This window comes from Nanorana parkeri, unplaced genomic scaffold (assembly GCF_000935625.1).
Source record: "Nanorana parkeri isolate BGI_ZX_2015 unplaced genomic scaffold, ASM93562v1 scaffold63, whole genome shotgun sequence".
Taxonomy (NCBI): Eukaryota; Metazoa; Chordata; class Amphibia; order Anura; family Dicroglossidae; genus Nanorana; species Nanorana parkeri.
Window position 1 is genome coordinate 1529585 of NW_017306331.1, and position 22256 is coordinate 1551840.

A 22256-nucleotide genomic window follows, 5' to 3' on the forward strand; every position below is an offset into this window, starting at 1 on the left:
TAAACAACCTGCTTCCCTATTTATAATGGTCTGGCCCTCTAGCAACTTCAGCACGAAATTATAGCTAATTTGCCTACAAACGTCAGGTGGTCATAATAATCTGGCCACTCAGTGTGTATATGTATGTGTGTATATGTATGTGTGTGTATGTATAAATATATATATCTATAGATATATATCTATAGATATATATCTATAGATATATATACATATACATACACACACATACATATACACACATACATATACACACTGAGTGGCCAGATTATTATGACCACCTGACGTTTGTAGGCAAATTAGCTATAATTTCGTGCTGAAGTTGCTAGAGGGCCAGACCATTATAAATAGGGAAGCAGGTTGTTTATCACGACAGTAGAAGTGATTTGTTTCTGAAGATATGGTTAAACAACGCGATTTATAACAGCCTTTGAACGTGGGATGATTGTTGGTGCTCAGAGCCATGGAGCGTGTATCAGCAAAACAGCAGAATTCGTTAAATGTTCAAGAGCAGCTGTTGTTAAAGTGTTTAAAGACTGGACTGTCAGCCGAAAATCTGGGTCTGAACGTGCGAATTGTGGCCGTCAGCGACTTGTCAATGTTAGGGCAGAACCGAAAGTGGCAAGACTGATACAAGACAACAGAAGGGCAACAGTGCATCAAAGTACTGCAGATCTTAATCAGGGATCCTCTCAAATGATCTCTAAACGCACTGTTCGCTGTACACAGCATCGTATGGGATATGGAAGCCGAAGGCCTGTTCCAACACCTTTGCTGTCTGCAGTTAACAAGATACAACTTCTCCAATTCGCACAGGAACACAAGGATTGGAGAGTCGAGCATTGGGAAAAAAGTAATGTGGTCCGATGAATCACGTTTCCAGTTGCATCATGCAGATGGCAGAGTGAGAATTTGGTGGGAACAGCATGAAAGCATGCACCCCACATTCATGAGTCCAACCCTTCAAGCTGGTAGGGGCAGTGTTATGGTTTGGGGCATGTTTTCCTGGCATGATTTGGGCCCTTTAATTCGTGTGGATATATATAGGAGTTTTTTTTTACACAATATTCACACAGCTTTAACGATCGAATTTTGTGTGAAAATACCGTATTTATAAACAGACCCCCATATGTATTTGAGTTTGAATCAAGTACCTAAATCAAAAAAAATTATCTAGTACCTAAACCATAAAGTGTGTGTGTGTGTGTGTATAGATATATATGATAGATAGATAGATAGATAGATAGATAGATAGATAGATAGATAGATAGATAGATAGATAGATAGATAGATAGATAGATAGATAGATAGGATAGATAGATATCATGCATCCACGTGTAAATGTGCATCACCTCTGCAGCTCCTTCAGAGTTACCATTGGCCTCCTGGTTGCACCTATAACAATCCATTCCTGGTCAGCAAAATTTGTGGTACAACCTACTATAAGTCGCTATGATTGTGCTGGATTCTATTTACTGCTGAACAATAGGTTTAAAGCTACATGTGAAAATTGATCACCTCTGCAGCTCCTACCCCAAAAGACTGAATGCCGTTATAGAATCAAAAGGTGCTTCAACAAAGTATTAGTTTAAGGGTGGGAATATTTTTGCAACCAAGTTATTGTAAGTTTGTTTGTTTTTTTGCCCCAAAGATTTCAGTTGGTTTTTAACTGAATTGCACAAATTATAGGTCTCCTTAGAAGGTGGAAAAAAATTCTGAAGCTCAAAATCTTAAAAACCTGGCATTTTTAGTTGCTGTTGTTCCCAGTCACTTCCACTTCCACTAACAGTTGACCGTGGAATATTTAAAAGCAAGGAAATGTCACGGATGGACTTATGGCACAGGTGGCAACCTATCACGGTACCACGCTTGAATTCAAGCTTGAATTCATGTCGAGGTGCTTGATTTTATACACCTGTGGCCATGGAGGTGATTGGAACACCTGAATCCAATGATTTGGAGGGGTGTCCCAATACTTTTTGCAATATAGTGTATGTGTATTTAACGTAATTTATGTTATTTATCTGTAAATGTACCCTATCTGCAGCTCTAACAGGGCCAGATTATAAGCAGAGGTGATGGGTGAGGCTGGTGTTTACAGAGGTTAAACAGTTCCTAGAAGTATCTGCAGGACCAGAAAACAGGAGTCTCAGTCTGCACATGAAAGCCACCACACAATGCATGGTGAATACTCCTGAAACCGAGAGCTGTTTGTTAGAAATATAATATGACTCATAGCAGTCTGAAAACGGTTTCCCCTTCTTTGATTGGCCCAGTCGGATGCTGGTATTGACTTATTTTCCCAGCTAGATTATGGATACCCATGCTCCGACTTTAGAAAGCAAGTGGAACATGCTCAGATTTCGAGGGGCCCCTTACATCAGACGCTTGTTTTGGCAGTTGTTTCATTCTGAAATGTCGTGCCGTGATCTTAAAAAACAATATTCATATGCCAAGCCATTTGTGAAGATATGATTCAGCTCACAAAACTCATTTTAACTCTGCAAGAATTTTATAACCGGTTTACCAAATTAAGGACACTCAATCTTTTTAAAGGGGCGATGGCACCTTAAACCAGGTTGAAGCACAACTCCAGGTGAATAAAAAAGGATGGTTCAGCATGTCTAAAAATAAAAACCTTAGTGCTCCCCCCACAGACTCACTGCACCCAGTCATTGTTCCTCTTCCAGGTTGAATGGCAGCCAGCTGTTCTCACTTTAAATTCCTATGTTTTATACGTTTTGCTTTCTAACTCTTATATTAACCAAAATTCCCATTTTCTACAAAGATCGGCCTAGTAAATTCAGCAGCAATGGATGGCTGCCTGTGTTTACTTCTCTCACTCAGCACATCATTTAGTTAATATTAACAATTACTGTTCCCCTTTAATTTGATGTCTACCCAATATGAAGGGTCAAAGGAATCTTTACAAGGAAAAAAAATATATAGAAGCTGCTATTACTGACTTGTTTTATGACGCAATCTCTGCTTTAATACTGAGTCACTTACCTGGAGAAAACTGGTGCTTATGATATGCGCATGCTTGTTTCAGGTCACTGATTCATCAAGTAATGAAGGATGGACATGGATGATACCCTTAATTTGTACATTGTAAAACAAGTCTGCATCAATTGGTTCTTTTCACGGTGAACCCTAAGGCATACAGGTAAACATTCAGATGACAAACATGTATGTGAAGTTTGACTTGCTAAACATTTGCAAGTCTGTTTGGCCAAAAGTGCAGTGGCCTTACACAACACTGGCCACTGCACTTACTGGAAAGTAACACTACTATTTCTGATTACAGCATTGCAGCTGTCTTCTCATTGGACAGGAAGAGCAACATCATCCTGCTGTATTCCTGCCTGCCTAGCCCCCGATGCCTGAAAACACTTTGCAAAAAATGCAGCTATGAGCTGTTGAGAAATCTCCTCACCATTAAAACAAAAGCTTCATTCACTTTACCTGTATTTAGTCCTCTCTTGTTTTCTTGGTCGAATGGAGTCATTTGTATTATTACATTACAATTCAATCATAATTTGCAATTTGGCTGTGCTGCATTGTCTGTCTCTCTCTCTCTCTCTCTCTCTCTCTAAAGCACGATGAGGGGAATTTATCAAAACTGGAGCAGAGAAAATGTGGAGCAGTTGCCCATGGCAACCAATCAGCCTCTCTGTTCAGTTTTTTCAGTTGAAATTTGAAAATGAGAGAGAGAAGCTGATTGGTTGCCATGCACAGTAACTCCAGATTTTGTCTGCTCCAGTATTGATAAATTCTCCCATTATAAATAAAATAAACATATTAGAGGTGCACCGAAATGGAAATGTCAAAACCGAAATTTAAAAAAAGTCAGGCCGAAACCGAAAATGTAGCCAAAAGTGCCATTTTCAGCCGATATGTTTCGGCGGACGATATCTCGGTGCATCCCTAAAACATACACACGCATACATGCACACTTAGGCCTGGTTCACACTGAGCGTTTTGTAGCGTGTTTTCTGACCTAAAACGCTCAAATAATCTGCCCTCCAAAAAATCCCATTAATTTCTATGGCCCTGTTCACATCCGAGCGTTTTGTCACAATAAGCAAAACGCCTGTCGCTGGAAAAAGTACAGGAGCTTTTTTTTGGCATATTACAGAGCTTTTTGGCCCCACAGACTCAATAGGAAACACTTAAAAAACGCCCGTTTGCTGTGTTTTTGCACATTTTTTACACGCGTTTTCTCCTTAACATCAATGAGCAACAATCTGCTCACAAAAAAACGTGCTTATTGACGCATGTGCATAAAACGCGCATATAAATGTGCAAAAAACGCACAAAAAACGTGCATCTAGAATGCACAAAAACACTGTCGCCTAGGTGTGAACCAGGCATAAGCTTGTAAAAACTCTCATTTTATTTACTCTCTAATAAATTTTACTATAAACAAAAACCTCCCTCCACAGTAGAAGGCATTCAATACCTACTTATCCGTCAGAGATGTCTGAACTCCCCTGTTTTCCAGCGCTACGATCTCTGGCAAATTATTTAAGAAGTTCAGTCATCCAGCCCTCAGTGCCCGAAACATGTTGGTTTCACAGCACTCTAACAGAATGAGCCTATGATTGGCAGCCAGTCCCCAGCATACTGTAGATGAGCCGGTGATTATGGGAAGGGCTAAGGAACACAGACTTCATGCACTTATACTAGCTTTGCTTTGAAAGAAAAGTAAAACCGTATGTTTCCTGTAATAAGTATATTACTGGACTTCATTTTTATTTTTTTTTCCAACAAATAATGATTCCGCAGATTATTATTACATGAAAATGGCCCGTTATTCCGCAGTCTACAGTCATCTGTATTTAATTCATCTACTCCTGACAAAATGTTCACTGTCGTCCACGAGGTAGTGCTACTGAACTCAGAACCACTCGCACTTTTAAATCCCGGCTAGAAGAGATTTTCTGCACAATTCCTGCTCAGGGAAAGTATTAACAAATTAATCTTTTTCTATTAGTACGGTAAGCTCTTCTACCTCCATAGGTAATTTCAGAGAATTCCCTTATTTTATTAAAAGGCATCACTAAAAACCTGTAACAATTCACTGACAGGATAAAACAATGTATTTTGGTTACAATGTTCAGATCAATTATAAAAAAATAAAAAATAAAATAAAAAGGTCTTTAATATTGATATGCATTGTCCATGGGTAAAACTGTGTGTGAAGGGGTCAGATGCAGCTTTCTGCAGGTCTCACAGATTCTGCTGATTTTCCACTGCAGACTCAGCAATGTCAACATGAATATGAAAAGTACATCACTCATAGGCATAATAGAGAAGGTACATCAAACACTACTAAATCATTTGTCCCCCGAGACCATTTAGCTGTGGGGATCACCTGTGAACAAGAAAAGTGAACCGTGAAATCACAGCACACAAAAACGTGCACAAGGGTTCTTGGTTCTTCAATTAAGAAGGGACCTCGAAACCCGACCCCCCCCGGTCGCAAGGCTCCTGACAGGGGTTGAGTCTGTTGGTCCACCAACCCGAAGGCCGGTGGATCCCGATCCTTTGGGGACCTGCTGGAAAAGGTCCCTCACAGTACTAGGCGGGGGGCTCTCCCGAAGAGAGACCCGTGGGGATCATTTAACCCCTGTGATCATTTAATCCCTGGGAGCACACAACCATGGGGATCATTTAAACCATGGGATCATTTAACCACCGGAATAAATTTAACCCGTGAGAACATTTAACCCCTAGGATCACTCATCCGTCAGGATCATTTAACCCCTGGGATCATTTAACCCCTAGGATCATTTAACCCCTGGGATCATTTAATCCCTGGGAGCACACAACCATGGGGATCATTTAAACCATGGGATCATTTAACCACCGGAATAAATTTAACCCGTGAGAACATTTAACCCCTAGGATCACTCATCCGTCAGGATCATTTAACCCCTGGGATCATTTAACCCCTAGGATCATTTAACCCCTGGGATCATTTAACCCCTGGGATCACTCAACCGTGGAGATCATTTAACCCCTGGGATCATTTAACCACCGGAATCATTTAACCCCTGAGACCATTTAACCCCTAGGATTATTTAACCCCTGGGATCATTTAATCCCTGGGAGCACACAACCATGGGGATCATTTAAACCATGGGATCATTTAACCACCGGAATAAATTTAACCCGTGAGAACATTTAACCCCTAGGATCACTCATCCGTCAGGATCATTTAACCCCTGGGATCATTTAACCCCTAGGATCATTTAACCCCTGGGATCACTCAACCGTGGAGATAATTTAACCCCTGGGATCATTTAACCACCGGAATCATTTAACCCCTGAGACCATTTAACCCCTAGGATTATTTAACCCCTGGGATCACTCAACCATGAGGAGCATTTAACCCCTGGGATCATTTAACCCCTAGGATCATTCAACCCCTGGGATCACTCAACCGTGGGGATCAACCCCTGGGATCATTTCCAGGGGTGTCAAACTCAATTTGATCGTGGGCCGCATCAACATTATGGTTGCCCTCAAAGGTATCTGTAAGACTATATAAATGGATCTAATCTTTATCATAATTGCCTCTGCATTCAATTATCACTGGTTTTAGTAATAACTTGATACCTAGATCTGAAAGTAGAAGTCTAGGAAATGGCCTGGTGGGGCGGATTCGGCCCCTGGGCCTTGAGTTTGACACTTGAGATTTACCCCTGGGATCATTTAACCCCTGAGACTATTTAACCCTGGGATCATTTAACCATGGCAATCATTTAATTCCTGAGACCATTTAACTGTGGGGATCATTTACCCACAGAGATCATTTTTTAAATACTACAAAAAGCTATATTATGATATCAACGAATAAAGCATTTGATGAATTCCATAAAACCACAGTGAAGTGAAAATAATGTCGGTGATTGTAAGAATTTGGTCATATTCATGAAAGTCGTGCATGCAGTACGCTTTACCCTTCACAACTACTTTTTTTTTATTTCAATATGTACTTGAAGTGTTTGTCCAACTAAAACTTTTTATCTTTTTTATTTATGGGTTCTAACCCTTCCTCATTCTATCCAAGACTGCCTGGACATGCACTAATATTGTACAGCCCACAGATAGAGGCATGTTCCCAGGACTGGTGGACAGTAATATTATGCGGCCCACTGATAGAGACACATCTTCCTAAGACTGGTGGTGAGTAGTAATATTATACAGCCCACAGGCAGAGGCATCTTCCTATGACTGGTGAGTAATATTATACAGCCCACAGACAGAAACACATCTTCCTAGGACTGGTGAGTAGTAATATTATAAAGCCCACAGACAGAGGCATCTTCCTATGACTGGTGAGTAATATTATACAGCCCACAGACAGAAACACATCTTCCTAGGACTGGTGAGTAGTAATATTATAAAGCCCACAGACAGAGGCATCTTCCTATGACTGGTGAGTAATATTATACAGCCCACAGACAGAAACACATCTTCCTAGGACTGGTGAGTAGTAATATTATACAGCCCACAGACAGAGGCATCTTCCCAGGACTGGTGGGTGGTAAATTACTATTAGTAACATTATGCTGCCCACAGATAGAGACGCACCTTCCTAGGACTGGATGGTAGTAATATTTTGCAGCCCACAGACAGACGCATCTTCCTAGGACTGGTGGATAGTAAGAGAACTTCCAATCACTGCCACCAGCAATGGTCTGCAGAGGTTTTCAATTTATCTGCAGTTAATTCTCCACCATCAGTAACGTATGACATGACGGAGCCCAAACATACCCGCCATCTGCACCTCCACGGCTTTACTGATCAGGCAACTCTGCTCTAGTATAATTTTTATTTTATTTTGGTTTCGCTCATCTCGCCTCCATCTTTATATCCCCACATCTTAACATCATCATGTCCCTGATAAAGACTACAATTGGCTGTGCAGACACATTACACAGACATGTCCCACCAATGTCACAGTCAGGAAGTAGGACCAGAGCAATAATGTGCAGCCAACACTGGAATGTGTGTAGAGAGGAAGTAGCTATACAAGGCTGCAGAAGATGCAAAAAAGATGAATAAAAGGTGTACATAGTATGCAGTAATATAACATTATGCAAAAACAAACTTGTTTATGATACATAGGAATTTAGCAAACGGTAGTTAGATCATACCTGGATTGTCTCGAAGTTCTGTTTCTGCTTTTCCTTTGTAACACACCACTGCTTCTATTTCCAAAAAGTTGAGTCTATTGCATTTCTTTTAAAATAGCCTTTGCTGGTGTGATAGTGACCTCTGCTTGCTATAAATGCACATTATTTAGTTTGCAAGGTTCTCCCTTAAAGGGGAACTCCCGCAATCTATAAAAATTAACATTTGCAATGGGGGCCAACTCCAGCAATGCAAGCGTTAACAGCTCATTTTAGCCTAGGGGCTCAAATTTAAAAAATATATATATATACTCACCTGATCTTCGGTCCTATCTGGCTGCAAGGCTGGTCCCTGCAGCCTCTTCTCCCCTGGGCCCCAGTGGTCTAAGCCCCGCTGACATCACACCTAATGCAGGTCCATTGAGGACGCCAAGTGGCATTCCATAGCTGAAGCAGAGAGGAGGAGGTGAGCACTCACCACCGCAGGATTAAGGATCAGGTGAGTTTATCTTCTGTATTCCGGCCCCGAGACCAAAACGAGCGGTTACTTCTTGCAGCGTGGGGGTAGCCCCACTGCAAGGGTAAGTTTTTTTTTTTTAAATAACTGGAGGTCTCCCAGGCATGGACGCTAAATGACTCCCTCTTAGCGGACCCTCCATCTAAAATGTTGATAGAATCTTATATAGCAGGAGTATATAGCCCTCAACCGTACCCCAGACATCTCCCCTGTCACTCTGTGGGAAGCACACAAACCGGTCCTTCGGGGTCGAATTATCCAACTGTCCTCTATGCTTAAAAAAGAACGCTTACAAAGACTGACGCAGCTGGAAAGTGAATTTAACACCTGCTCCCAGAATTTTACCCTAGACCCATCTCCAACCCATAAGACTAAATTGGAGTCTGCCCGTCAGGCTCTCAACCTCCTACTGACGGACCACGCCGCTAAACAGCTCCATCGTACAGCGCATAAATTCTATTTAAAAGGCAACAAGGCAGACTCCCTTCTAGCTACCAAACTTAGATGTTTAGACCCTTCCTTCAAACCTATTAAGCTCCGCACTCCCGCTGGCACACACACCTGCAACCCAATGACCATCTTAGATATATTCCAGCGCCACCTATCTGACTTATACTCGTCTCAAGGCCACTTCTCCACGGAACAGGCGGACAAGTTCCTTGAGGGGCTCGACCTACCCCACCTCTCGGAATCAACGCCTTGCTCTTCGTCACGAATCCAGTCGACACATGACGGCTATCTTGTCGGATTTTGAAAAGGTCTCAGGTCTGGGAATTAACCATTCCAAGTCCAAGACCCTTAATGTTTCACTACCCCTGCCTTTAACGGACTCCCTACGCGCTACCTATCCCTAGCACACGAGCCACCTCCCTTACTTGAGTATTAAGCTGACAAGTACATATTCTACCTTATATACTTCAAACTATCCCGAGATGGTGGCCAAACTATCGCAGATGCTGAAAACGTGGTCCCATTACCAACTCTCCTGGCTGGGTAGGGTGGCAGCGGTCAAAATGACGCTGTTACCGAAGATTCTTTATCTCTTTAGAGTTCTGCCTGTCGCAATCCCTAGCCATATCCTGAAGAAACTGCAATCACAAATATTTGCCTTTATATGGGGAGACAGGAAACCTAGAGTACCCAGGCGCACGCTCCATCTCCCGAAACTCCAGGGGGGGTTAGCGGTCCCACACCTACACAAGTACTACCTGGCTGCACAAATTGGAAAAACAAGCGAAATATCATTCGGACTTCGAGACCCCAGCATGGGTGACTCTAGAGACTATGCTAGTGCGCCCAACGTCAGCTGCTAACCTGCTATGGCTTAAGCCGCAACAGAGGCCGCACATACCCAACCCGATTACGTCCCACTCTCTCAGACTTTGGGACTCAATTAAAACCTCTTATGGCCTTCTCTCCCCTACTTTGCCTCTCATGTCCATTCTGGCAAATCCCCTCTTCCCCCCTGCCTTGTGCCAAGCTTTCTCACTCATCCCTCCCCCCTTCTACCTATCTCCCCTATGTATCCCTTTGTCCCCCGTCATTGTCTTGTCCTGTCAGTTTGTTAAGCAGGGTGTAGCAATTTGACACGCTTGGATACCCCGAAGGGGGACATCATAGGCTACCTTTTTAATTAGAGTGCATTCCCTATCTCTACATGCTGGGGCACCACCGGCACCTTTGTGAAAGGAGCCGGGAGCTTCATTTGCTGAGAACACGTCATGTCAAATAGTGGTGGAGACATTTCCACTGATACCGGAGTAGAGGAAGGCTTTACGCCAGTGTCCTGTGTTTGGACCCTATACTTGTAATATGTAAACGCTGTCCTGCCTGTCAACACAATACAACAGTCCCCTGTAGTTGTCATCTTTTGTACTACCGTTGTCTCAATAGCTGAGCGGCATTGCCGCTATTTCTCCTGTCTCCGTCACAAGTATTCTACAGTTTTGTACCCTTGGCACTTACCCCAACCACTTGTGTATTTGTATAAATGTATGTGAAGACATCTTCTATATTTGTAACTTAATAAAAAACTTTATTTGGAAAAAAAAATAACTGGAGGTCCTCTTTAACTACCCTGGTCTGTACTGCACCATCCTCCTCTACAGGGGGTGTTGTGGGATTTAGAACCAACACCATCCCTTCTTGAGTTAAAAAATAAATAAATTATAAATAGAGAGGAGGAAACCAAGTCAAATAGGGCTGATAAAAAGAACAGAATAAGATTGATAGAAAAGGGAAATGTGAATGCAAAACTAAATTAGAACATCAGGCAAATTTAAAAAAACTTTAGCCCAGTTATGTATAAATTCAGAAAGGATTAACTGTGTTTACTGGCAGCACGTAAAACCTCAGTGTATTCCCTTGATCTTTTTTGTTTTTTGCACAACCCATTCTGCCCTCATGGCCCCTGGACTCATCTGTTTTCTCTGTGAGCCTGGGACCACTGGCAAATACAAAATGGAGAGCAGTAGGAGATCAGCAAACTCCCATTCACCAACTCCTCTAGGCTGAACGAATCCAGAAGTAGGCATGGGCCCGATGTTCGTCTCGAACATCGGTAGTTTGTGGTACATTGCCCAATCATGGCTCACAGCTAAGTCCTGTCAGGTGTCAGACAAATGTAAATAGTTAGGGGGAGCTAGTGGTGATATCACCGCTAGCTCCACACAAGTGTTTAGATTTTGCCGGCATCTTTCAGAATGCCATTCTGCGGCGGGAGTTTGTCGCGAGCGGACGGGTCGGGTCGGGATTACGTCGGTGGATCCATTTTTTTAAAAAACTAAAAGACTTGTCAAAAACATGTCTTTTGTTTGTATTGTTTTTTCAATTCAAGGATTTTTTCGAAAGTGTGGCCTCTTTTTTACAATTGGAATTTAACCCTTTAATGAGTGGGTACTCATTCACAACAGCTCTGCATCTGGGTTCCCCCTGCCCGCACCCCCACAACCCAACACCCCAGGGCTTTTGGAGAAGAGGCCCTTGTCCCCATCGGCACGGGACATGGTGCTTTTCCACTGGGGACCCTGGAAAAGCACCCTCCCAGTGCCAAAGGGCATTTCTGCTCCCCTCCACCAGGCCTGTGCTCAGATCAAGGGTCTGGTTAGAGTTTTTTGGGTTCTGGTTTTGGGGGTGGGATTCCTCCTTAAAATTTCTACCAGACCTTAAGGGCCGGATATGACTGAGGGGGAGCCCCACACACTTGTCATGCTCATTTGTAGCCCAACAAGCAGGATGGAGACAGAGAGGTAGGACAGGAAGATGCAGAAATGCAAGACCTTTATCATGTTATAAGCCTCTGGCTACATAGTGAGGCAGAGCTGTGTGGATCATATGGCTGGCTAAATAAAATTACAAATATTTGGCCAGGTAAAATCAGTTTAAAGTAGAACTGTTACCAGGCAATAGACACTAAATTTTACATATTTCTAACAACCAATAAACTTTAAAACAAGCCCTCACTGATCACTCAGGTAAAGTGGAGTAAGTCATCCTCAAAAGTCACAGCAGAACCACTTTTGCTTTAATTTTCTATTCTATTCTGCTCCCATCAGTGAGTTGGCCAGCCTTGTTATCCCTAATATAAACAATGCACAAGAAGGAGAGAGCAGAAGGCTCAGACCTGTCCTGAAGGCTTCTCTCGTAACCATTGAAAATGAATTCTTCCACAGTGTCTGAAGCTACAGATGTCAGTGATGGCTTGCTTTAAAGCCAATTTACTACTACTTAAGAATATGTAAATCATTGAATGCTCACAGCCTGGCCACAGTTCTACTTTAATATTTAAAATGTTGGCCTTTGTTTAAAGGAAAATACACAGTCGGTCAGGAAGGGAATGCTACAATCAAACAGTTCTAGGATTTCCCAGCTATGAATATCATTAACATTCAGTGCTTAAAAAAAAATATAAAAGGTACTTTGTGGAACAAAATGTGTGTCTGTGTTCTCTTGGTAAAAGCTTCGAGCACTTGAAAAGTGATTAACAAAATTTACACAGCCAACACAATGTTGGAACATCAAAGAATATCTTCAATAGCACACTGTATGCAGATCAGTTAGTGAAATTCTAATTACCACACTGCTTCCCTGTATAATCACCTGTGCTTTGATTATTCAGATTAGAGGGCAGAAAAAAAATCTCATCAAATCCATATCTTTATTTTAAAGGGGTCATAATATTTAAATACATGATTATATGGATCAGTGAGTATGGTCACAGAGAGACAGACAGATCTGCTATTCACATTCATATTGTACACTGCCAAAACGAACTTTAAAGAGGCAGTTTCCCACCATGCTTGATTTTATTTCTCCTCTTATCTGTTTTGCAGGAAAAGCTTTCATTAAAAAAACAAACATATTTGCCTGCTTAGTGGATCAAGCATTGTATCTCAGCCATCAGCTGCTCCACTGCCACACGCTGGGTCCTGCGCCTTCATCTTCCTATCTAACATTATTTTTACTCCTATTGCACCACAGGTTTACACGATCAGTTAGTCGTGTGTACTGCGGTTTTTTTCACCAGACAAGCTGCCCACCCTACCATACACCCTCATGGATCACGTGTTTGATTGAGCACCCATACCAACTCCATGTGAGTGCACTACAATCTTCACTCATACATTGCCGCATGCCTCTTTTATTGTGCTAGGTCACTGCGCTCTTGCGTTTGTTCTCTCTTCACATTATCAGGAGGCGGCTGTCTACTCTGCCTTCCTGTAGCTGGCCCCGTCGAGGATTAGCAACCAGGTTCGCCCTTCAGCCAATGTGCTTTCCTGTTCCCAAAGTCTCCTGGTATATGTGGCTGTGATATCCCAGGAGGCTCCAAGAGCACAGACATGTCATTCTCCCCTAGGCAAGAATGGTGGCAGGGGGTGGGCTGGAGTAAACAAAAAAAATGTAAACCCCCAAAAAATTAATAATAGGTTTCTTAAATAGTGGAGGGTGAAGGGTTGCAGTGGCCAAGTACATTTTTAGAGTGAAGTCCACTTCAACCAGCTGAACCTTGCCAGTGAACAGATGTGGGGCACATGAGATGACTGGTTAAAAAAATATTTCTCCAGGAAAAAAAGAAAAAAAAATAGGTGATCAGCGGTGCAAAGATTTAGCACCACCGTGGAAAACCTCAGCATATCACAATAACCACCAGTGATTTGAGGTACTCATTATCACCTTGCTATTAAAGTATATGTTAACTCTGATTGAATGAGATTTTAAAGGGTGTTGAAATATGTCAATAAGTGACCATCTCTTGCCCCTACTGCATGCTCCCTAACTGTGGGACCTAAAAGAATACAAACCAGTGTACAACAACGTAATCAAACTGCACAATGCCACATTAAATAAACCCAGCAAGCAGTTTGATACTGTTTGTCAATTAATTTGGGTTTACTCTCCTTAGTAGGGTCCCAATGGAAGCATGTTTCACCGATTGCCAAGGAGCAGTTGCTTCTTGCATGGCCAAGTCCAGGACACATACTTTGTTGCCGGTTCTCTCCTACATATCAGTCACTTCAAAGTCCTAGGAAGGCAGCCAGATTTATGCTGCGTCAGGATCCCCACCACTGTATCATTTAACATTTAAGGGATGGAAAGCTACCTATGGTTCATGAAAGACTTTCTCTTCTAGTGGGACCTACTCAACTATGACACACCAAGGAGGTGGAGTGGCCAGCACGAAGGTCCTTTTCTTTTATATGTTCCACATGTACATAATTGTTGGACACCAGAAAGCGGTCTTGTTTTTCTAAATTGACACAAAAGCTTTGTTATGTGGTTAGTTCAGATGTAGATAGTGCTAAGCAGAGCTCTTCTTTAATACCTCAAAGTACTTAACTGGCACAGCTTGAACATTGAAACCAGATGCCTCAATCCCTGGACTGCTCCTGCTGTACTTGAAATAATATTTAGATTTAATAGCTTGGTTCTGGAACACACAGGGAGGTGTACCTGCACGGGTGAACTTAAGCCAGGTGACATCATTCATCAAGTGTAACAAAGTGAAATGAGCGCATTCCTTCATGCGATCAAAACGCTGTCACACAACTGCCATTGATCTCTGCCTAGTCTGAACTTGCTGTGGCTGCCAGAAGCTCCATTAGGTAACTGGGATGACGCCAAATAAGATCTGTGAAGCCACAAAAATGCTAGATGGAGCTCTGATGATTTTTAAGACATTTACAAAAAAATCTAGGAAAGCCAATGGGCTGTCTGAAGTCATAAAGAAGGTCTTACTTTTCAAGGCAACAGTGACTACACTTCGCTGAACTGCCCCATCACATTGAATTAAGCCACATCATTGCAACGGACCTCCAGCGGAGTCTCACTGCTTTGCATTGGAATTTTCCACAGTTTCTAGCGTTAAAACCTGGAATTTACCGGTAACAGGGATGTTATTTAACAGATATATAGAGAATAGTCCATAAAGTCAAACTGAAAAACAATCTACATAGTTTTTCAATTTATACACACAAAAAAAATTGAGAAATCTTGACGGCATTAGGATTCATCCCGCACGCGTCAAACCTCCAAACAAGCTCCACTGGAACCAGCCTGTGTGCAGTTCAGGCAACCCTTTCAGGTTGACAAAAAAATACTGATTAAAAAGTTCACACGGGTCACACATTTGCCCTGTGTCAACACATGCAGTGTCATTTATTTCTAATCTCACACCAATGCACCTGTTTGAGCACACCACAACGCTTAGCAATACCCTCCCATGACCGTGGTGTGCAGCATTACAAAAAAAATGCATGAAACTTCTTTGGAGTGTTGTGGTGCATTTGAATGGGCTACCCTAAGGCAACGTTCAATAGTGTACCGCAACAGTGGGAATCCAGCCTAAAATGTCCCTGCAACAAAAAAAGCACTCACCTCACCAGTCATGGGCACCTTTCTGGTGGCCCATGACTCCTACCTTCCCTACATTCCGGAGCTGCAGCTTCAGACAGAATCTTAGGCATTCAACACTTACAGGGGTATCAGGTGCCTAAGTCCCACCACTGTTCCAATCACCGACCCGCCCCCCAAATCAGAGTTCTGGATTTTTTGCAAACCTGACAGGGTCACTTTAAAGTATCATGTGATCAATATAAATTGACCTGATTCTCGAAGGCCCCACAGAAAACAGAGGTTAACCAACACCTTTATGAAGACTTAGAAGCTAACAACACAAGCCTGTTAGGAGGTATTCAGGAAGCACCAATAAAGAGTTTGATAATTAAAAATGGCCTAAATGTTACAAATTTTGCAGAGTACTGTCAAATCTTTTGTTAAGATGTAAATGGAATTTGGCACAGCCATGGTGGCTTATAGTAGGTACAAATCTCAGTGACCAGGAAAAGTAGTTGCCTGAGAAGCACCCAAGAGCCCACTGGTAACAGGTATTCACATATACCTTTAAATCTATTGTTCAGCAGTAAATAGAATCCAGCACAATCATGGCGACTTATAGTAGGTTATAGGTGCAACCAGGAGGCCAATGGTAACTCTGAAGGAACTGTAGAGGTGATTCACATTTAAACGTGGGTGTATTATGAAAATATATATATATTGTGGCAGTGTAAGCCAATGCCACGGTGGAGGATGGCGACCTTGGTACCCAGGACTCTCAGCCAAAGGGGCTGAGAGGGTCCAGAAAGAACTGATGTGTGGCAGAAAGGCTTTTACTCCCGTTAGACAAGCTGTGTATTTTTACTGTGGCAGCGCGCTGGGGGTTCCTGGCAGAGGGTACAGAGTTTGAAGTAGCACATCATTTATTGATGCACATTTTAAGGTCACATGAAATAATAGTCAAATCCCATCACTCTTCAGTGCTAGACAGGGCTATAGAATACTAACAGACTTCTATTTGAGGCAATCTTTAATTTTTCCAACTCGATCCTAACTTGTTATAGACTTGAACACAAATTGTAAAGATGAGAAACTCAGAAATAGAAAGGATATCCTGTTGATTGCACAATGAACGGAGTCCTTTAAGAAAGCATTTTAAAACATTGAGTATAAAAAATATATTTCAGAAAAAAATGTAGCGTGCATATTTAATTAAAGCCACCAGCCAGCAACATACAAACACTGCATATTTCCAAAATTAAAATATCAAACTAGCCAGACATAATAGAAATCATCAATGCACATGGAGGGCATCCATATCTGCTTAGTACATTTACAGTTTCTGGCCACAGTGTTATCCACCATGTAGCTCAAGTAGCGCAAGTCTACCAGACAGCTCTCAGACTCTAAGCCCTCGTTCACACCTGAACGTTTTGTAGCGCGTTCTACGCTCGACGAACGCTCTACAAAACGCTCAAAAATATAAATCCCATTGTATTCAATGGTCTCATTCCCACCTTGGCGTATTTCCGCCCGTCCCTAACGCGCTACAAAACGGCCCACGCCTGAAAAGGTACATGTACTACTTTTGGCCGTTTTCATTGAGATACAGCCAAGTAGCCTTCGGAAACGCGCAACTTTTTTACCGCAAATCGCGGTAAAAAAAACGTGCGACAGACGCGCATATGCAATACGCCTAGGTGTGAACGAGACCCTTCGGTGTACCCAAATTAGTGTGTATGTACCGTGCCCAAGCATGTTTGACCCCCAGTGTCCAGTTTGTTTGACTGGTGTGATCACTCCGTACCATGCCCTGGCCTGTTTAAAAGGATGACCTTGGATACAGTTCAGTTGGACTTCAACGTTGTATGCATACGTGTGATCAATAACCATGTCTGAGCATGGAACTTGAACACTTAAGCAGATTAGATCCATTTGTGCAAACTCCGGTAGTAAGGATACAGATGATTTAAGCCTGCAAGGACCCAGCATGATGCGAGTGCAAACTAGCGGGGGATTGGGGACATTTGTTCTTGGGTTGAGTATGAGTAAACCCTAAAGCATCATGTGGGTAGAGCTGGGCATAGTTCAATACTCATTCAAACCAAACAGGGGCAATGTTTCCAGATACCAATTTACCAAGAAGAAGTGATTTTTCGTAGCAGTGTGGCTTACTGTAACAGACTTAGATGATTCTGAGAAAAGGGGGAAGCCTCTGTGTTACATTTATAGGGTTTCTTCTCAACATGTATTTCAAGGATTAGAAAGCTTTACAGCCACCCAGATCACTTTTAATTCTAGGCAGGGAGCCGAAAATCTAAAGTCTATAATGAGCTCATGGCTGCAATAGCCCTTGAAGTTCCGTACCACATAGGACTCATCCTTGGCTGGGTAATGCTGATCTACCCATCTGTACACTCTCACCTTTCTTTTTTCCCCCCCTAATCAGCGACTGGGAGTAAAGAAAATACCCCTGTACTTCAGGCTATTGAGTAGCATGTGACTTATTCCCCTTCTTGGTGATTGGTCAGTGATTGGTCCTGCAATGTCACGTGGAAAAACAGGAAGCGTCTTTGGTACTATGTAAGCTCAAACTTGAGCAAATCTGAGTTTACACATGGTGTTTTTTCCTCACTCCAATGGCTGAACAAAGTCATGGGGGAGGGAAGAAAACGTGTATTTGATGTGATGCATTGCGGTAATACACTGCATATTCGTTTTTAGTCCATTTTTGTGTTGGTAGCCCATGGAAAATGAATAGACTGCTGTAACGCAATGCACATTATTGCATGACACAACATGTATTAATGTAATGTACAAGTATGCATTCTTAACCTTTATAGCCAAGGAAAGTGCCATCTCAGCCTCTATTTGGATTGCAGCTGCCATGATGCAGCACATGTGATCAGCTATGAAACCAGCCATGAGGGCTTGTAAGTTCGGTTGAGAGCTGAAATAAGCACACTGGCAACCTTGATAGTTAGCATGCCTTCAAAGTAACGGTTTTGGGAAACCATTATATAGGTGGATCAAGCTCCATTTTAAAGAGATTTTTTCACCAATCCATTCATTTAGAACAACTATATTCCCGAAATATTATATGTGCATGCAATGTATTTTATTCATGTTATTTACTTCCCTTGTATAGACATCCAAAAGCCCGAGACTGCTACTGGGCACCACCATCTTGGATGTGATATCAGAAGACTCGGAGCTGTCATTCAAGTAACACTCTGTAGTATTCCCCTTCACTCCTTCCCCATCAGCTACATAAAAGGTTATGTAGGGAAGTAAAGTGAGGGGCAGCTGGGCTAGGGAATTGACTTTTCCTGGAAGTATCACATTTTCGGAGCAAGCTCAAAGGCACATTACAAGTGAATAAAAAATAATCTATAAAAAAGGACACAAACTGCAAGTAAGCATTTAGAATACCTGATTTTTTTGTGCTTTTACCTACATTTTGATAAGCTGGTGACTGTGAATCTTTAAACTAGAATAAAGCCTTTTTTTAGGCTTTACAATTCCTAACACTCCACAAAACAACAGCAAAGCTTAACGCTGCCAGCACACACACAGCCCAAGCCGCTCGGCTTCATGACACAAAGCTGCTAGAATGGGCAGAGAAGTAAACCTCTACAAACACTGAGCCCATTCGAGCAGTCAGAGATTACCATTAACTATTTGTTAACAACCTGTCACAGCCTTAGAGCCGGGTGTAAAACTCACATCACAGACCGGCGAGAGGCGCAAAGCACACCAGTTCAGAGGAAGCAGGCGAGCTGGCACAAACACTTCCACAACAGATGGAAGCTGTGAATCAACCACATTACATAACTATCTATTTTATAATTATGTGGTACACCATTCACGTCCAAGCCAGAAATTGGAAAACGCGGCCAAAACAAAAACCCTCCGAATAACTGAGGAACAGTGACATGTGACTAAGCTTCCAAGTTTTGATGCGGATGCAAGGAGTTCTTCCACTTCAAAGAATTTCTGTCAAAGTAACTGAAGTGTGTTAGCAAGAAAACGTTAAAGCGGAACTACTAGCTTTTGGTAAGCCTCCATGGTCAAATGCAGCATACGTGCCAGGGGCTTCTAACAATAAAACAGATTTCCTTTAAAGGCAAAGTCCACCTATTGGAAAAATAAAGGAACGTTTCTTCATAAAAGAAAAAAAAATGTGCATTTATTATTTGTTTGAATTGGAGCCAGTAAAGAATTACAACAGAAATCAGTGGAACACGGGTGCAAAACTGGGACTTCAGATTCTTTCTCCTGTCCATGTCTGTACCGAGCTACAGGACATTCATTAACATGGGTGGAAGTAACAATGAATGGACAACAGGTGCCATGATTTCATTGCAATTGTATTCCATGGAGAGCTACAAGTCCTCTGCCATGGTGGATGGTGGGACTTGTAATGTCTACATTTGTAGATCCTGACAAAGGATCAGTGAATGGATGAAGCATCTGTGTTGATGGAGCCACGCACAGCAACTTTCATCAAACTAATATCAACCCAAGATGTTTTTGGCAAACAGATGTTAAAGTAGAACTTCACGCAAAACAACTTTTTTTGTGATGCATGGTGTGTATAACAAAGTTACCTGTAATTATGTATATTCTACACCTGGATCGGTGTTCTGTAGCATAAAAATCAGTTTCATTCAGGTGAGCAAGTACAGTTGGTGGTGTTCTTCCAGTGCTGTGTATGTGAGAGTTGCAGCTCTCAAGCAGGTATGTGATGCTGTCATTTACCCTCCCTTTCCTCACCCCTTGTCCATTCACACAACACTTAAGGGGGAATTTATCAAAACTGGAGCAGACAAAATCTGGAGCAGTTTTGCACTGCAGCCAATCAGCTTCTCTCTCTCTCATTTTCAAATCTTACCTGAGCAAACTTGAGAGTTGCTAATTGGTTGCATTGGGCAACTGCTCCAGCTTCTGTTTGCTCCAGTTTTGACAAATTCCCCCCCTTTTATTTTGTTCACGGGTGGAGGGGAAAGACAACAGGATCCCTTGACTGTATGAGAGCTGCAGCTCTTGTCCCTTCACAGAACATTTAAAAGAAGTTTTTTTGTTTTTAAATACATTTAATTATGTATTAATAACCAATTTGCATTAAGTTGTGTTTCTTTATAACTGCCTGGAGTTCAGCTTTAACCATTTCAAGTTGGTGGGAGCCAACCCTTTAAAAGTTTGTAATGCTGCTAAAGGCATTACATGACTTTCTGGTCATGTGATCACAGTGATTGGCTGCCACGTGATCAGGGACCCTCCGCCGGCTCCTCCTCGCAAGTCACTGTGCTGGGGTTGTGGAGTGAGTGGACTCTCTGCCCAAACAAGGGACACCGGCTGCATGCACATATGTGACAACTTGACGTTAAAGCCCACGGCTGAGATGCCACATATATACACATAGTTGGAATTAAGGGGTTAACTTCTGTTCACATTAAATATTTTAACTGAGGTTGTGATTTGACTGCATACATGGGTTTTCCTGCCATTAGGAAACTGCATAAATAAAAACACTTTTAGAAGTACTAACCCTTCCCCACATTTCAAAATGTTTTATTTTGTGTTCCGAATGGAGAGATTTCCCATAACTTCCTGGCCTGAAGGGTGTGTACGTTATGGTGAGCTGCACCTCGGGTACCGATTCTAAGTTCAAAGTGCCATGCATCATTGTCCATTACCCTAACGTGGTTGGCCAAAACATACAAGTATAAAGCCAGCCTAAGGATTAAGCTCAGGGAAACATGGGTCACAGGTGTGTACCTGTGTGGTGGTTAGGACATCAATATAAGGAAGTGCTGCTCATCACTGAATGGGAAGACCCAAGTATTATTGCATTTTTTGGTGCATGGTACCAATTTGCAGCTGTGACTGGAAGCATAAGATACATGGCGCAGCCCTGGAGTTCTACAGGCTGTCCTGGCTTGTATTTTATACTAAACATGAATGGAAAAGGCCTTATCACATAGGAATGGATCTAAACCAGAATGCTAGCTTAACTTAAGTTGCAGAGCCCTTGATAAAATTACTAAACAAGTGAATGCTTACCTTCCCCTGAGGAGCCAGAGAGATCTATTACTACATATACTTTTCCTTCCGGTTCCAGGTCAATCTGTAAGTGACACAAAAATAGAGAAATATATTCATTATAATGGTTCAGAAATTGGTATATTTTCCATCACACATTATAAATTACATGCGTACACTGCACTACAGTGCCCATAATCAAAGTCACTAAACGTTAAAAGGTCATCGGGGTGGAAAAATTAAAAAGGAATTTAGGAGCCAGTCTGTCCACTCCAGGAGCCAGCAAGATTTTCTTCTAGGAGACGGCTCCATTGACAACAACTCCAGAAAACCTCGAAAAAGTGAGGCGCCAGCTGTATTTTTTAAGGAGCATTGGTGACCTGGCCCTGCAGTACATGCAAGAAAATATCTGCAAGATAATCTATTATATTAATAATATGTGCAAGACCAGCCTTGTCCCTATTATAATGTATTCGTATTATAATGTATTCTACTTTACAAGTCTGCATGAATAGATTCCTGGCATGTCTCAATATACAACAATATAACTATTAAAAAAAGAGCTCTGCCTAGTCAATGGGCTCTAGGCAAGTAACTGTCCAGGCTGATAGGATGCCATCTGTCTGTTGCAAGCTGGAGCAACCATTTACTCAATCTCTGACCATTACCAAAGCACATCAGTGGGTGTACAATATACCCGAACATAACCAGAGACCAGAGTT

At 42.1% G+C, this 22256-nt stretch overlaps 1 protein-coding gene across 1 annotated transcript in view; it reads right to left on the reverse strand.

The window, feature by feature from the left end:
• PRKCE (protein kinase C epsilon) overlaps window positions 1–22256 on the reverse strand; it is a 306814-nt gene that overhangs the window by 150039 nt on the left and 134519 nt on the right. Inside the window, exon 2 of the mRNA XM_018576287.1 lies at window positions 21556–21619. Within this exon, the coding sequence (XP_018431789.1) occupies window positions 21556–21619 (64 nt within the window). The remainder of the gene's footprint in view (window positions 1–21555; window positions 21620–22256) is intronic.